General features: G+C 31.4%; 1 protein-coding gene across 1 annotated transcript; it reads left to right on the top strand.

The window, feature by feature from the left end:
• The first annotated feature begins 13342 nt into the window (after positions 1-13342).
• Positions 13343-15648, top strand: LOC149547275 (protein HOTHEAD-like). Its single transcript, XM_089791555.1, has 4 exons — positions 13343-13500; positions 13642-14292; positions 14468-15293; positions 15398-15648. The coding sequence occupies exons 1-4, from the start codon at positions 13410-13412 to the stop codon at positions 15453-15455; spliced, it is 1626 nt and encodes a 541-aa protein (XP_089647681.1). The 5' UTR covers positions 13343-13409; the 3' UTR covers positions 15456-15648.
• Positions 15649-17950: the final 2302 nt, after the last annotated feature.

Raw genomic sequence — 17950 nt, 5'->3', positions numbered from 1 at the left:
ATTTTTTAAATACTTTCACAAGGTGGACCTAGTAGTCCTTATTGCTCCTAAAAGGGCAGATCATTAGATGTGATTAATTGTAAGCCTTAACCAACTAGCTTTATACTATAGTACTAAAGCTTGTGGGTATCACTCCCACCCTAGTTTTACTTTCTATCTAGAAGGTTTCTAGGTCACCATATCTCATGTCAAAGTGTTATGAATGCTTTAATTCTTTCTATCTTTCATGCATGCAATTAGATCAAAGTAAATATGAAGGATTAATTGGTGAATTAAGAATAAGTTTTTTTTGTTCCTTATTCATCCTTCCCCTCTTAGCAACCTAGCCTATCCTATATTTCCAACTATTGGTATTAGAGCATTGTCGTTCACAAAAAAAAAGTTAAATAGATTAAGCGAAGATTAGAGGCAATGGATGTATTTAGAATTGATAAGGCTATTGACAATGGAAAGTTTCATGTGGAATTGGCCATAGGTAAACTTAAGAAAGAAAAGGAGCAACTCCCTCAATCCTTGAAAAGAACAAAATATCTTTCAATAGAGGTGAATGAAAAAATCTACACTGTACAAAGAATCGAAGATATCTATTTAGAAAGGAATTGAGATGAAGCTAATGAGGCAATTGAAGAACTATTACAAAAGAATTGTAACCTTCAAGAAGAAGTTAGAAAGTTGTAAAGACAACAAGAAATTTAGTTGGTAAGATTGTGTGAAGTCATGGAAGAAAAAGACAAGGTCAAAGAAGAGATAGAAGGAAAGAACAATAAAATTTTGCATCTATCTCTTCAACAGGAAGAATTCATTGATCAGCTTACTAATGCAAATGAATAAATCATGAATTGTAGGTCAAAGAATGAAAGATTGAAAATTGATCTAAACACCAAAAAGAAAACCAATGAAAGGACGATGAAATCTCAAGCAGAAATGAATTAGTTGAATGAGAAAATTCAATATAGATAGAAAGATAAAGAAAGAATAGGATTCACAGAAGAAGGTGAACCATCCCATCAAGGAGCTCAAAAGAATCAAAGGCCTGCATTTAATCACTATGGTCAATTAGGTCATACATCAAACAAATGTTGGAGTAATAGTAAAGCTAAATTCAATTGAAAATGTTACAATTGCAATAAGCATGGTCATAGAGATAATGAATGCAAAGAGAAACCTAAATTTGAGGGAAAATGTCACAAATGCAAGAAGCATGGGCATAAATCTTTGGAATGCAAAACCAAGATATTGAACCTAGTAGAATAGATTGTAAAATCTATATTTGGTTGGTACTAAAATACATGGTGTAGATGCCACTACTATGGATAATTTGGACACATTGGAGAAAACCATGTGAAACATCACACGAGGAAAGGAGACACAACTAGAAGATGTTTTATTTGTATAGAACTTGGAGAATTTTCCAAGAACTTTATGAACATTGGAAGAATAGATGATGAAAAGAAAGCCAAGGCTGAAAACATCAGAAAGTAGATGAGATAGCAATGGATTCCAAAATCTTTGGAGAATGCAAGTTCGAGCCATGAAGCACATGTTACTCAAGAATTTGGTGACTCAAGAATTTCTACTTGCTCTCTCATAGGGATAACTGGAACTAAGACTCTATAGTAGTCATCTTACATCAATTCTAGTTAGTTAGATAGAAAGATCCATATTAGCATTCAAGATGTAATGGTATCACTGAGTGTCTAAAAGAAAATCTAGACCTTATCAAGCTAGGTCAGGTTGTAAGACCTTGTTGAGTAAAGTCAAGAGTCACTAAAACATTACGTGGACACCAAGTTATGTATAACTCTATCAAAAACTAAGGCCAAATGAAGTGGAAGATAGCTCATCACCAAACAAGCAATTATACCAAGCATTTATGGTGATTGAAAAATGTTAAATGTTAAAAGGAAAGGAATTTAATTTATTTATCACGATGAATTTTCAAAGAGCTATTTGTTAAGAGCAATTTCTGTTCTTTCAAGTGATCTATGCATTGAAAATTTATGTTTTCATAAATCCTACCAATCATGGCATCCTCTTCCAGCAAAAGCAAGTAAGGATCTAAGATGTTGGTGTGAGGAGTCAATTGGAAGGCACCAAACTTCAAGTTGAGTCTAAAAATTGTAGAAGCGCTTGATCCAGTTAGAGCTCAATCATAGATTCCACCAGAGGTACTACTTGTTAATGGTATTGTTCATATTTTCATTGTCTGATACAAGACTTTGGAACCCTAAAGATGGATGAGACGAGCTAGAAAATTTATGTATGAATGGTGCATTGAAACCTAATCATCAACACTTGGAGACCAAGGGATTAACCCACATTCTACATATGCCTCAAGACTTTTAGATAAAATGGATAAGATTTATCCTTAGCTATGTACATAATACGAAACTATGGTTGGAGTAGCCTATTCTAATAATGAAGAAGACAATTCATCGAATCATAGGGCTACCAATGTTGAACAAGGCAAAGACTACCAAAACCCTAAGCTAGTTAGAACTAGAAAGAAAAACTCTTGCCAAGTGGGATGGAAGAGGCATGAAGATTAGTAGTGTCACTAACATGGAGTTGAAATTTGGAATCCATATGATAGCACATAAGATCTATAGCTCTAGTCATCTCAAGAGCATATCATGTGAGGTAGTTGATCTAGCTCTCAAGGTGGTGAAGAACAACATATTCTTCAACCTTTCTGAGCTAATGCTAATTCAATTTAACAAGAACATGGAGAGCACTAGGACTTCAAAGAATAACTCATGTAAGTTTGGTTGACTCTTAACTTGTATATTCTTCTTTGTGAATTTTTTTTTCCCTTCAAAAGGATTAGTCATATGGAGAAAAGATGTACCTTAATGAGTATCTTAATGAGTATATAGTAGAGATGGATGCAAACTTCATCAATATCATGGATAATTATTTTGATTCATTCAACGAAAAGATTAATAACATATTCAAAATTCATAATAAAATATTTGAAGATTATAAGGATGTTTGTTTAATGGTAGACTATGACAAAGTGTACATTCAAGCAGTCAAACCTAGAGTGGTGTGGGTTAATCCTCTAAGCTATGAGGTTAACATTGATGACACTAGATATATCATTGAGGCACTATTGAATGAACTTGTCGATCCAAAGGCCACATATTTTGGTACTTATGATGTAGCCAAAGCAAGAATAGAACTTGAAATTATGCTTCCTAATATAGTCAACAAAGGAAAGAATAGGATAGAAAACTGAGGCAAGCAAGTTCTACTCTTCTATTGACAAAAAGAAAAAGAGATGACATGTAAGAAGATGATGCAGAAGATGAGGTAGAAGAAACTAAATTTGAAGAAGAAGAACCAAGCAGGAAGAAAGATGAGGTTATCATAACTAGACCCAACAAGTCATCGACTGTAGTATTCACAAGAAGAGCATCTAAATCTAGAAAGAATTTGAAATTAGGTGAAAAAGAAGTAGAGGATGTTATTTTTAAAATACCTCCACCTATATTTCATTAAAAATTGAAGGTGATTGATGCAAGAACTAGCATGGAAAACTTCAAATCTCTTAGATATGAGACCAGGAATGTAGAGGAGAAGAAGGAAGTTGAAGACATGATTATGTAAAAAATAGGTAAATGGAAATATTCACCTGATCAACTTGTACATCAAATTCCCAATGAACTTATGGAATGAATCAAGCCTAAAGGAAAAAATTCAAAAAATACTGCAAAAGATATATTTGAATAGACTCTAAGGTAGCTCATGCTAAGTCTAAGTGATAAAGAAGTGAAAACATCCTTGTTGATAAATGAAGAGAAAATCCCTCTATAATTCAACACTTGAATGATATTGGTTAATGAGATTGGAAATGTGGTGAAGAAAACTACTACTACTTAGAAGAATATTTACAATCTTCATCAAAAGAGTGATTTTGTTGTTCATACCAGTGATGTTGATGATGAAGATGACAAGGAAGAAAAGGAAAATAATGATGAAGAAGATATAGATATAGATGGTGTTAATCTAGATGATGAGAAGCAAGAAAGGGAAGCGACCAAGGAGAATTCCCTTGAGATTTAGAGTATTAAGGAAACCCACTTATAAAGGATTGCAATAGAAAATATGTCCTCATTTCTTCATTCTTTGAGAAAATATTTAAAACCATCAAGCCTAGACAAAGCTTTCATTGAGTAGTTGTGGAAACCATTAAACTCCATACACCCTACCAGTCTCTACACATATTTAGCTAAGTACTATATTGATTGAAGTGATTAGCACTTCATCTATTTAGTAGCTAGTGTTTCCTCCTCCATAAGATTTGGCTACATAATAACTAGGTATTTATACTATCGGTGTGATATCTACTTTTGTTGCTATCCCTTCTATTTCTACTATTCTTACAATTCCTAGTATGTGAATAGTTAGTACAAAGATAATTGAGAGCAAGCCTCAACCAAGTACTAAAGTTTCTAGCAAGAGCAAAGGTAAAGAAGAAGATATTGATCTTAATGAGGATATAGTTATTCTAAATTAGGTTATCTATACTCTCCTAATCAAATGCACATCATATGTGAACTCTTGAAGAAGAAATCTAAGAAACAAAAGCTTAGAGAAGAGAAAAGCAGAGAAAACCAAGTGCTAGAAGATGGAAAGAACATACTTGTAGATACACTAAGTACTAAGGTTGATAGTACACCACCTATTTTGGTTTAGTTAGAAGAAGTTGTTCAAAAATTCAATGAAGATTTGAATGGACAAGAAAAGTTTCTACAAAGAGTAGAAAAGAAATTTGAGAACAAAGTATTGGAGCTAGTTGTATAGAAAATTGCAATACATCAAGTAGATTTGTCTACTATTCTCAGCTCATTGGAAACCTTTCCAAATAATGTTACTTCATTATTCATCAAGTTATGTGGTACATCCATATTTACTAAGGAAATCAAAGAGAGATGAAGATTTGAAGGGAAGTGTACACCAACTGTCACTCAACCCAGTCTATAATTCTACCCACCACACAAAGATCACATTTCTAACTAATATGCAAGTAGAATTATTAAGGAAAGAAGCTATGATTAGGGCCACACTTGTAGACATCCAAGGCATGATTATTCCAAACATGGCTACATTTTAGAAACAAATTGCACATGCCAAAACTCTCATCCAAGATAACAACTTCTGCATAGCTGATTACATGACAGAGTTATCAATAGAATTATAGATTACGTTACATGCAAGCAATGTGTTACAAGAAAATTGTGATAAGAAAATGGCATTAACTTTGAAGGTACATCCTAACTTCTTGTCACATTTTGGCATTACCATGTAGCATACACCTTTGGTATTATGTCAAAAAGGGTGAGAAAATGAGAAGATGAGATAAGATAAAAGGAAGAGAAGATGTGATATAAAGACATGAGATATATAGTAAGTAAAATGTATATATGTATGGGCGAGCATCATAATACTATACATATATATGTACAAATAATCAAAAAACATCTCTTACAAAACCCATTTTGAAAAATCTCAAAAACTAATTATGTTACCGAGTTAAAGACATGGGATAGAGACTAAAGATTGTTTTAAACTTGAAATTTTGAAAATTTACTTTTTGATTGAGAAGTGTTTTTGTCACTAATGCCAAAGGGGGAGATTGTTAACATTATGGTCAAGTTTGTTTATCAGTGACTCACAATTAATCAAATGGTTAGAAAATAATGATCTTATCTTACAATTACCATTGAGTTCTAGAATTAGTATTTAGTTCACACCAAGCAGTATCTATCAGGCTGATGGATATCATTGTAAACCAAACTCCATAGTCTTTACGAAGTTTCTTAGTACAAACTAAGTTCTCCTTTGTTTACCAAGTTTGTAGCATTAGTTATGTGAATCTAATGTTGACCAAGCTAGGAAGTGTCAACTAGGTGATTTAGGTTATACCAAGCTCACAATTTCAGTGTTGACTAAGCTATGTCGTGTCAACTAAGTGATTCATTTTATATGTTGAGTTTTGTAGCATTCACTGAGTCACTAGTGTTGATTGAGTTTAGACTACTTGGAAGTGATTAGTATGAGCTGAGCTTCTACACCTACCCAGAGCATGATGATGCCAAGTATTGAAAATGTTTGTCGAGTATCAAAACCTCACCGAGCTTGTCTTTAGAACCTAAGTACTGGTAGTTGAGCTAACTTTCTGTATTTTGGTGAAACTTGTATTGTAGCCAACTTTAATGAATCGTAATTTGGATTGCTATATATGTAATGTATTATATCTTATTCAATATATTAAAAAAAAAGAATATGAGAAGATATATGTGCAAGTAGAAGTGCCAAAGAAGAAGGCTACAAGAAGAATAAGGATCAACAAAGATTTATTTATCACAACAAGGTAATCATCTCAACCAACAAATCAGAGTTATAGATTAGAGATCAACCACTTGTTCATCCTAACAAGTGGAATGGTTAAATCCTTTCACAAGGTAGACTTAATAGTCTTTTATGAATGTCTTTACCAAGTAAATACTTCATTGTATGTTTTTTAAATACTTTCACAAGGTGGACCTAGTAGTCCTTATTGCTCCTAACAGGGTAGATCATCAAAAGTGATCAACTGTAAGCCTTAATTAGGAAACATTATACTGTAGTACTAAAGCTTGAGGGTATCATCCCTACCCTAGTTTTACTTTCTGTTTGGAAGCTTTTTGTGTCACCATATCTTATGTCAAAGTGTTATGAATGTTGTAATGCTTTTAGCCTTTCATGCATGAAATTAAATTAAAATACATATGAAGGATTAATTGGTGAATTAAGAATAAGTTTTATTGGTTCCTAATTCACTGCTCCCGTCTTCATAACCTAACCTATCCTATATTTCCAACAACAAGAGAAGAAAAATCCTAATTCTACATAAATTTGTGGTTGTATAGTCATAAGGCTCAATGCTAAGTGTAACTTTGTGGCTCTAGAAAAGATATTGCTTCTAGTGTTCTGATCTTACAATAAGCTATGGCTTGTAAGATTGTAAGAAGCCTAAAAAACCTCTTCAAATATATGAAGATAAGGGGATTGTAAGATCTTAAGATAAAATGTTGAGGATTATGTGGGCCTACAATGAGGTGATTCGACAAATGAAAATGGCACCTAGGTGGAATTGATGGGTAAAATGAAAATTCTGAAATATTTAAAATAAAATAATTCCTAGGTTGAGTGCTCACATTTATATTTGGATTTTTTATATGAAGTTGATATAATCTATACTTCACACTATATGATATTTTAAAATTTTGTACTTTAAAAAACCATGTTCATGGCCAAGGGATAGATTTTTCAAATGCACACTAGAGGGCCCTTTTTTATCCAAAATATGGAGTGCAATATACTATTGGAAAGAGGAGAAGATGAAATTTCCAAATATGTAGTAAAAATATGTTCTGGTCTTCAATGGAAGAAGTTATAGGTAGTTTTGTAAATTTTGAGGCATTCTAAACAAAAAAGGTGTTTCTCATCATTGAGCTTCAGATTTAGTTGGAAAGCATATAGGGGGAATTTGTTTGCATCAAATTTCTAGAAAATATTTTTAGAAATGTTGTTTTCCCTCTAAAAATGAGATTGGTTGTTTTGTCTCCCTTTACAAATCACTTATATGACTATCATTATGGTAGTATTATTGAGGACATTTTTCAAATAGAATAATAGGATCTAATTTTTAGTTATAGGAAAAGAGTAGAGAGAAGTTTTTCATCATCATGTGGAAGTTTCTCATGTGGACAAATGGAAACATCATAGAAAATCCAAGATTTCTTCCATTATTTATAATCTCATCTACTCTCTTTATTAAGGGTTGGTTCAATTTTCTTAGATAGTTTTTCCATTGTTGCGATTCCACTAGTTGGTTGATGGTTGGTTGTTTCAAAACTATTGAACATAGCTCTAGTTGTGATCCCACCATTCATGCCCACCATTTCCTTCTATATTTGAACAACATTAATGGAGTTAATATAGACAATTTTGATCTATTCATCTATTTTATGAGTTATTTCATCCATCCATTATGTATTTGTTTCAAAGAAATAAATAAAATACAGCAACAAGTTTATCATTAGTCTAATTATCATCTCTTATTTTTTGTTGTCTATGTGGTTGTGTGGTTTTTGAACAAAGATCTTAAATCCAGTGCCAACTCCTTAAAGTTGCATGTCCTAATATGTTTTGTTGTTGGAACAAAGAGCCAAGTAAATGCTTGGTATATTTGACAAGGTTGTAGATTTCACAAAAGGATAGGGCGAGTATGAGGTTCATCCTTGATATAGATGTTTGATTAAAAAAGTGATAGAATAGATCTAGAGTCTTGATATATGAGATGTATCAATGATATCCAAGGATGTGTGTTAGTGATATGTGGAATTTCCCAATAGATAAGGCACCGATCAACTAAATGATTTATATATCTTTTATTCATACTTGGTGTTGTTAAACACATTAACCAAAGTCATTTCCCTTTTATGTTGAAGATATGAAAAGATTTACCCTCGCTTGATTGATCAAGTTCATAGGTCATGTCATTAGCTATTTCATGTGTATGTTTTTTTTCCATTGGCATAGAATAATTGGGGTTTCAAAATACTTTATCTAGTTTTGGATGTATCTTTTAGGAACTACTACCATATGAAAGAATCCGAGGTTCAACCACCTAGGTTTTGTAGAGCCTGAAGTAGAAGGAGTATAGCCTTATAGTTGGCCCTGGTGTCTGAATAGGTATGTTGAGCATGGGAATTAGCTACCCCTAAATGTATTATGTTCTCATCATTTGGGTTTTGAAACCTAACATTTTAAAAAACATTCAGATATAATATCTAATCCTCTCAATTTCTATAGAAACTTATTAGTAACAAAAATTGTAGTTCACTACCCCAATCATAAAAAACTCACAAAACACAAAACATTAACATTCTAACATCTCAAATAACATCCACACAAGTAATACACCACTATTTAGTTTGGGATCCTAATTTTGGAAATCCACAAGCAACATGTCATCCATTATTCACTCTTCTAAAGTAACCTCTACTAGTAGACATCCCTTTTAAAGGTTACAATATACACTATTAGGTGTGACCCTATTAAAGGATTTAAGCACCATGTGAGGAGTGGCCTTGCTCGACAACTTAAGAACATTCCATTAGAATGCCACCTTGATTAAAGATTTTACAAATGATTGCTAACTTATCCTTGATTAAAGGATATCAACTAATACAATGGTTTGAAAGTAATAATAGGTTGATCTAAAAAAATAGAACACACTTTACAAATATAGATTAAAAATTTGGTTCAATGGTTGATCCATTGGCTAGCCTCCATTAACATCTTTGTCGCTGATTTTCTTGGCAATCCTTCAAGCAATTAGTATTCACCTTAACACTTCATAATTAATCCTTATTCTCAAATTTCCCAATCAACAAAATCAACAGTTGCTCCAATATTTTTAGGTTTTCTAACATCTTCCAACCTTTTTAGATTAGCCTTTATGTCTCCTTAAATAGGTAGCCTAGTCTTTTTCTGATTAAACAACACCATTGATCTAAGCTTTGGGTTAGATTCATCAAGTGCTTCCATCTTTTCTTTTCCTCCTTCCTCTTCTAGAGGCTTCTTGAAACTTCTCATTGAATCCATGCATAGAAATGCTCAAACACGGTTTCTATTGCATGAAATGTTCTAGCTCATCAATCCTTATCTTTGACATGCTTTCCATATTCCAAATATTTAACTATTTTGGCTAGGAATCTTGATTACTTCACAAATTGTATAGTGTTGTCACTTAGCCAATATTGTCTTCCTTTGCCTCGGTCATCACTAGCTTCTCTTGGTTGGATTATGCTATTTTTTCTCGATCATTTTACTTGCACTCGATCCAAATTTTATGTTATTCCATCTTTAATCTTTCTTGGTCAACAATGAAATTTCTTCGCTTCTACTGCTCACTCAGTCAACACTAGCACAAATCAATTTCAACTATAAGTTACTTAGTCTTCTTCTTTGAATCTTGATCAAGCCTACATATTATCTTTCCATTGATCATCTCTTATAAGCTTTAATGCAACTAGCCTTAACGAATTTTTAGCATAATTATTTCCTCCAAATATTTGTTGTATTTATTTTTTATTTTTTAAATATCTTTTACGACTCTCAAAAACTATTACACACTAAGTTAGAAATTAATTTTGGAAAAATTAGTCAACTTTCACTATTTAATATTTTTAGTCTAGGAATCAAACCTTAGTGTGTGATGTTTAGGCTATCCAACCTTTGCCTATTATTTTATTCATGGTAAAATATTATCTTGGTTTTACTGTCTTTGACTATTAAATCAAATAACTATTGAGAGTAGACATGAGTAATAGAAAACTTGCATCCTTAGGTTTTAGAAAACTTTTTAAATGTGTATTTTTTTTAATTAGGAGATTGCATCAAAGGATAACTTTCTTGTAAACTATTATTTTTTTATGAGTATTGGTTGGGGTGTTATAGAAAGTTAAAATAGTCATATTTTCTCCATTATAAGTTAAAAATAACAATGGAGTCTTAGCTTAAGTTTTATGCATAACTATTCTTTGCATTCAATTAGAATGTACCTCATCAAATTTGTATTTAGAGCATGTGGTATGATAGATAAAAAAAAAAGTCTTTAAGGTTGAAAAGTTAAGAGTTAACAAATCTCAATAAAATATTGAAATTTAATTTTAGAAGTGGTGTGGGCCTATCTTAAATAATTTGTAAATATTCCCATATGCATGTAAATTGTTGATAAGTTGTGGGAATCTTAAATAAACTATAAATATTCCCAACTATAAATTGTTTTCTTTTACAACTTTACACTAATGAATAATTCATAGAATACAAGTGTTAAATATTCAAATTTGAATTTTCTCTTTAAAGCTTAATTATTTCCTTAGTGTGTGATGTAAGAGGACTCTCTATTGAGAGTAGTTATATAGGCACCATTATATAATTTTGAAATTTAATAATGTATTCATAATCAAAATTAAAATTTGTAGAAAGGATTTCAAAATCATGACATCACAATGGTTATAAAACTATTAGAAATCAATATTGTGTTCATTGTCAAATGTGGTAGAACAACTTTAATATTACTTAAGACAATTAAATAAAAAAACTATAAATACTAATAACATATATTTATAACTTTCTAATAACTATTTTTGAAAAAATTGGCTGTAACATGGAAGTCATCATTTTTTAATGTCATTGTAACTAACATATGGTAATCATTTTTCTAAACTTATTTAACAACATGATTTTATCTTGATATAGTTATCAGATTACTTAAGTTTTATAAGAAGAATTAATCATTTATTTAGTTTGTGTTCTTATATAACAAGTTATCTTATTTTGATTACCTTTATCTATTAAATCTGATAATATTAAAGACGTCTTGTGAATAATAGCCTTGATGATTTTTATTTGGTTATCTTTTACAATCATAATAATTGTATGCCATAAGATATTGAGGCTATATAATTGTTGAGTTACCTTTAACATTGAATCTATCACAATATTTATACACGGCTTTATCCTTGGTATTATGTAAATTATGAAGATACATTACATATATTCCTCAAGTATTATGTAAACTATGAAGATCTACATCTAAGTTCAACCACCAACTTGTAATTTCCCTAGTAGAAAATCCCTAAGATTTTAACTCACAAGATTTTTTGGTAGAATGCTTAGGATGATTGACATTGTAGTCTAGCAAGAGAGAGTATTGGACTATGACTAATGTGGGCATGTAAACCTAGTTGTACACAATACTAGAAGGTGGGTATCAAACACTATGTATAGGAAGTAAAACAATCATTTGATAAAGAGCCAAGCATAGATATAGGTAGGAGAAATTCACACCTCAAATCTTATATCACATTCCCTTGGAAAATAAAATAAAATTTGTTAACCTTATCAATAAACATGTGTTTAATACAACCTCACAAGTGGATAATTAACCTTGCTAGTAGAATGAACTTAAATGCATTAATTTTTTGATGGAGGGTTTAGACCTTCGAGGCTACTAAATAATTACTACTTATCATTCTCATTCTATAAAATACTACACTTTTGATTACCATGTCATCAAGACTATAATAAAGTTATCTTTATCTTTATGTCAAGCACTTTTAAGATTTCAATTTAGATTCTCATATAACAAAGATTTTAGAGAACACAAATTCTTAAATAAAGAGATAATTTATTTTTTAATAAAACATCAATTTGAAACACATAGTTTTAACAAAATTCCAATCGCTAAGATTGATTTATTCAACAAAATTTGCAAACATAAATGGAAAAAAGTCCTGATCATCCATTCCTTTCTTCTCAGCAGAAGAGAACTAAAATTTTGCAACCAAAGAAATGCATTTCATCCATACCCACCATCTTTTTCATTGGAAAACAATTTCTTGATTGACAACGAGAAAAAAGAAATAATGTTGGAAACAATCACGTACTTCTATGCACGGATATCCGTTGAGAATATCTAAAGTGTTCTCCGTGAAATTCAAGGAACATGTACAGTTCTAGAAGAATCGAATAGTATTTGTAGACTTTTCAATTTTAATTCGTCAAAGACCGTATTGTAAGTGCAATACCGTGTTCTAAGTGAGAAGCAAACATAAATCGAAAAAAGTCCCTGATCATTCATTTCATATTTCATTCTTCTTAGGAGAAGAAAAGTAAAATTTTGCAACCAAAGACAGACTAAAATAATCTTATAAGCCATACCCACCAACATTTTCATTCAAAAAAAATATTTCGTGATGAAAATAATGTTCGAACCAATCATAGACATTTATTCAAGGAAATTAATAGTTTTTGGAGAGTTTTCAAATTTAACTCGTCAAACATGTCGCGTCAGTTCGGAACTCTTCCAAATTGATCGAGTTAATTAATTTTGAGAGAAAAATGTATTTGATGACTATTTCATTTATGTTAAAAGATTATCTTTAATTTATTATCTTTGACTGTTAAATGCGATAACATTTAAAAGTATACCTGCTGACTTTTTTTTGTCAAAGTTTAATTTCCTCTTCTGTAATTGGGCTGGGATTCAAGGTTTTCTTCCTGGTTCATAACTGGATGAGTTCTCGAATCAGATTTAATAAAATTTTATGTGGTTAGCCCACTTTTATTGAAAAGAAAAATTAAAAAATTTAAAAGTAGACGTGAATAATAGATCCGTATTCGGTTGCTTTCTCCAATGGGAATAGTGTTGTAAATTGACACGAAAAGCAGAACGATGGCCATCGCGCCCGGAGAATCTCTATAAATTCGGACGTGATTTCCCTCAATTTAATAACATTCATCAGTTCGATTGTTTTCTAATTGGAGGGTATACGAAGAGTTAGATTAAAATGATAATGAAGATCCTATATTTCATTTCAATTTCATGTCTGCTCATATTTACGAATAATCATGACCTGCTCTGTCCAGTGGAGGCATTAGGTCAGTATATATCTTTAAATATTCTCCTTCAGATTTATTTACCTTACGTAGATTAAAAAAATTATGACTTTCATATTCGTTCTAACATATAATTATGACTTTCATATTCGTTCATAACATATATGTTCGTGATGTCTGCAGACTATCCATATTCGTTTATGACATTTGATGCAGAAAAGGCGGCTGCGAGAACGTACGATTACATTGTGGTTGGAGGAGGAACAGCGGGATGTCCTCTGGCTGCAACGCTGTCCCAGAGTCATTCTGTTTTGGTGTTGGAGAGGGGAGACTCTCCCTATGGAAATCCTGACATTGCAGACAACAGAGGGCTTTTCAAGGTATTTGGCGACCCCAGCGAATATCCGTATGTCATGGAGGGGTTTGTGACAGAGGATGGAGTGCAGACGGCGAGGGCGAGGGTTTTGGGAGGTGGAACGTCAATCAATGCGGGGTTCTACAGCAGGGCAAACCTTCAATTCATTCGAAAGATGGGTTGGGACGAGAAGCTTGTGAACGAGTCATATGAATGGGTGGAGAGATTGAATGCCTTCAAACCTGATCACCTTTTTGTTTGGAGCTCTGCTGTCCGTGATGGCCTTTTGGAAGTTGGAGTGCTTCCTTACAATGGGTATACTCTTGATAATTTGGAGGGCACCAAGATTAGTGCTACCATTTTTGACAAGAATGGGACCAGACACACAGCTGCAGATCTCCTGCAGTACGCAAATCCAGACAACATTTTAGTTCTCCTGAATACGACAGCCAGCAGAATCCTCTTTGATTCCTCTTCAGGTACGTGCGTGTCATATATTTTTGTATCATGTGTATATCTACACGATCCTTATTTCTGTTTATGTTCCAAGCATAAATTGTATTTAAGTACAAACCTTTGTGTTTTGTATTAATAAAGTAATGGTTCTATTCTCTATAGAGTTTGAAGGTCATGAGCTTGTGACTAATGTTGCAGGCAAGCTGAAGGCTAGCGGTGTGGAATTCATCAGTAGCAGTAGTGGCAAGTCTCATCAAGTATCAACCAACAAGTCATCAGATTTGAGTGAGGTTATTTTGTCGGCAGGAAGTATAGGTAGTCCCCAGCTTCTGCTATTAAGTGGAATAGGCCCATCAGAAGAACTAGAAAAGTTGAATATTAGTGTTGAGTTAGATTTGAAACTAGTAGGGAAAGAGGTTCAAGACCCACCTCGTTCATCCGTTGTCATTGAATCCCCCAAACCTCTGGAGTATGGGAACATACAGGTTGTAGGTATAATAGACAATTCAAACATTTACATTGAGCCTGCTAGCTATGTCAACCAAATAAATGCCACACATAACCAATATTTAGGTATAATAGCTAGTAAGGTGGCCTATCCCTTATCGAGGGGTGAGTTGTGGCTTAATAGCAAAGACCCTTTAGAGAGTCCTTCTGTGAGATATAACTATTTTACTCATCCTTCAGATCTAGAAGAATGCATGCTTGGTGTGAAGACATTATCTTATATCAGCATGACATCATCTATCCAAGAGTTTGCAGTTAATGTTAGTGGAAACTCAAAGATGCTCAAATTCAGTGGATCACCATTGCCACAAAACCCATCAGACAATGTTGCCCTCGCAGGTTTTTGCAAGGATACACTTGGAACAATATGGCATTATCATGGAGGATGTCAAGTTGACCTTGTTATTGATCAATGGTATCACATAAAAGGGGTTGATAGTCTAAGGGTTGTTGACATCTCCATTTTCAAGGATAGTCCAGGGACAAATCCACAAGCCACTACAATGATGTTGGGAAGGTAGTTTTTTGCTTTCTTTCAATATAATTTATTTTTTATACAATCTCAAAAAAAATAAAAGCATCTTGTTTTATTGATGTACTTGTATTTCATTGTATATGTAGGTACATGGGAATTCAAATCATCAAGCAACGCATGGAAACACAAAATACTACAAATTAAAATTTCGACAAAATAATGTATCATATTTTATTTTTTATTGTGTAGATTCCTTAGAATAATACCATTGTCATGTAATATCAGATTACATAAATAAATGATGATGTAATTGATAACTATATCAAGGATTGATGATAATAATTTTGTAGCAATATAAATAATTATCAATGTCCATCTTTAGTGACAAGTTTGATCATTTTCATTTTCTTTTGCCATATTCAATATTCAAGTATTCTTAATCACATATATATCAAATTCATGTATTGCAAATATGTGGATCAATATCAATATTAAATAATTTGTATTCTTCAAATAAAAAAGATCATGTATTTAAAATCATATATTACACAATGTAAACTATGGTTGACATTAAATCTAATTACTTTTATTATTATAGTTTCCTAGTTTAAAACAAAACAATCACAATCTTGTCTTTAATAATTAAATCTTATTATAGATAAACATCAATTAAAAATATATTTTAAAAAATTATATTAAATTGCATTTTTTCATCTTTATTGTAATTGAAATGATAAATATTAAGTGAATAGAGATATAAAATAGTAAATATATCAATAATATATAGGAATGTGTTGATAAATACTTTACAATCATCTTATGGGTCCTATTATGAAGTTTATCACAACCTAATTTTCATGAAGTCTCTATTTTCCAATGCTGTAATATTTCCACTACATAACATATAAAGTTTGCATATATTTAAAGTAGAAATTTTATAAATTTATCCATCTTAAGATAGGAATTAATTTATATTTTAAACACAATATCTAACAAAAATATTCTGTTGTATCTATTATAGCTAGTATTTTTCTTTGTACTATGTGTATATACCTCTATTTCATCTTTTTGTGTTTTGATTTGGTAAAGTTGGAAGAGCTTTCTAACCCTTTACACAAAAAATCAAAACTTAGAATATAGGGATCTCTCATGGAATGATATTACAAGGGAACACAAGTAACTAATAGGAGCATATGAATAGATCATAATTAACATAACAAAACCTTAAATTAACTCATATAGCATCGAATAAGAGACTAAAATTTGCATAGATAAAATGTTACTCATCTGAGGATGGAACGAAGCAACATTTGAAAGCAATACATATAAATAAATTTCTCCTTCTTGACATAGGAATTCATTTCTATTTTTAAAACCATATCTTCATTATTCCTAGTATTTTTGTTTAATATTGTGTGTATACACCATTATTTCACTTTATTTTTATTTGGTTTGGTAAAGTTGGGAGAGTGTTCTAACCCTCTACACAAAAATTCTAAACTTAGAATATAGGGATCTCTCATGGACTGAAATGGCAAGGAAACTCAAATAACTAATGTGAGCATAGGAAGAGATCATAATTAACATAATACAACCTTAAATTAACAAAAACAACATTGAATAAGAGCCTTAAATTTGCATAGATTCCTTAGATAAAATTGTAATCATTGAAGAAAGAAACTAAGCAACATTCAAAAGCAAGACATATAAACTAAATTACAATTGTAACTAAATTGGAAAGAAGAGAATAGAGAGTCACGCCTAGACACAATCTTGGAGGAAAATAAGAAAGACAAATTTGAATTATTTAGAAGAAATCATGTGTGGAGCCTTTTTACATTGAGAGAACATTATTATCCTTCCTCTATTTTTTTATGAGAAGGAAAAGGAAAGGTAAGGAAATGTCCTTTAATAGCCCAGGACACTAGGCATTTATTTTTTTGGTTTGCATATGATGACAACAATATCTAACTAAAAAATACACATGTAAAGTAAGCATTTCTATGTATAAAATTAACATAATGAACTCAGTTTAAATATTACTCAATAAAAATATTTTTAAATGAATGTTAATAGTGATCCAAAATAGGATGACATATGATTGGCCCATTTTAATGATGTGAAATCTTTGGTGTGATCCATACTATATAAAGAAATTAAAAGGATCATATCGTATATATTTTTAATATTGAACACTAAGCTCTTGTTGCATGCTATTTTAAGCACACAAACATGGTCACCTTGACTATGTGCCCTAATTTCATTGTTATTGTCAAGCTCAAACCAATATTTGCATCATCTTTCCCTTTGATCAAATTAAATTATTTGAATTATTTAATTAATCATTATTATTTTACATCAATTCCCTTGATTAAATTGGAATTCATTTGTTTAATTAATTTGAATAAATGAGTTGATTATCTTGATTTTTGTATTATTTAATTAAATGAATTTTTTCCCTTTTAATTAAATTAAACCCCTTCGCACTTAATTTTATCCACAATGATTAATAATTTAAAGGAAATAATTAAATAACTATCACACACTTTATTTTTTAAGAAAGAAGGAATTATTTTACATTTAAATTAAGAAAAAATACCCCTCATCTTATAATTTTTATGGAGTGTTACACTCCACATCTCTTGATTAAATGCTAATTGCACATTCTCTTATGTGGGACATACCCTTTCTTTTAATTT

Source organism: Cupressus sempervirens, chromosome 7 (genome assembly GCF_028749045.1).
Source record: "Cupressus sempervirens isolate cs-2001-9-10 chromosome 7, ASM2874904v1, whole genome shotgun sequence".
Taxonomy (NCBI): Eukaryota; Viridiplantae; Streptophyta; class Pinopsida; order Cupressales; family Cupressaceae; genus Cupressus; species Cupressus sempervirens.
This window is presented reverse-complemented; position numbering and strand designations above follow the sequence as displayed.

Bases quoted from the DNA above. Each gene is read 5' to 3' on its own strand.
- LOC149547275 (XM_089791555.1), top strand. From the start codon at position 13,410: ATGATAATGAAGATCCTATATTTCATTTCAATTTCATGTCTGCTCATA. The intron at 14,293-14,467 runs GTACGTGCGTGT...CTAATGTTGCAG, and splicing joins CCTCTTTGATTCCTCTTCAG to GCAAGCTGAAGGCTAGCGGT. The intron at 15,294-15,397 runs GTAGTTTTTTGC...TTGTATATGTAG, and splicing joins ACTACAATGATGTTGGGAAG to GTACATGGGAATTCAAATCA.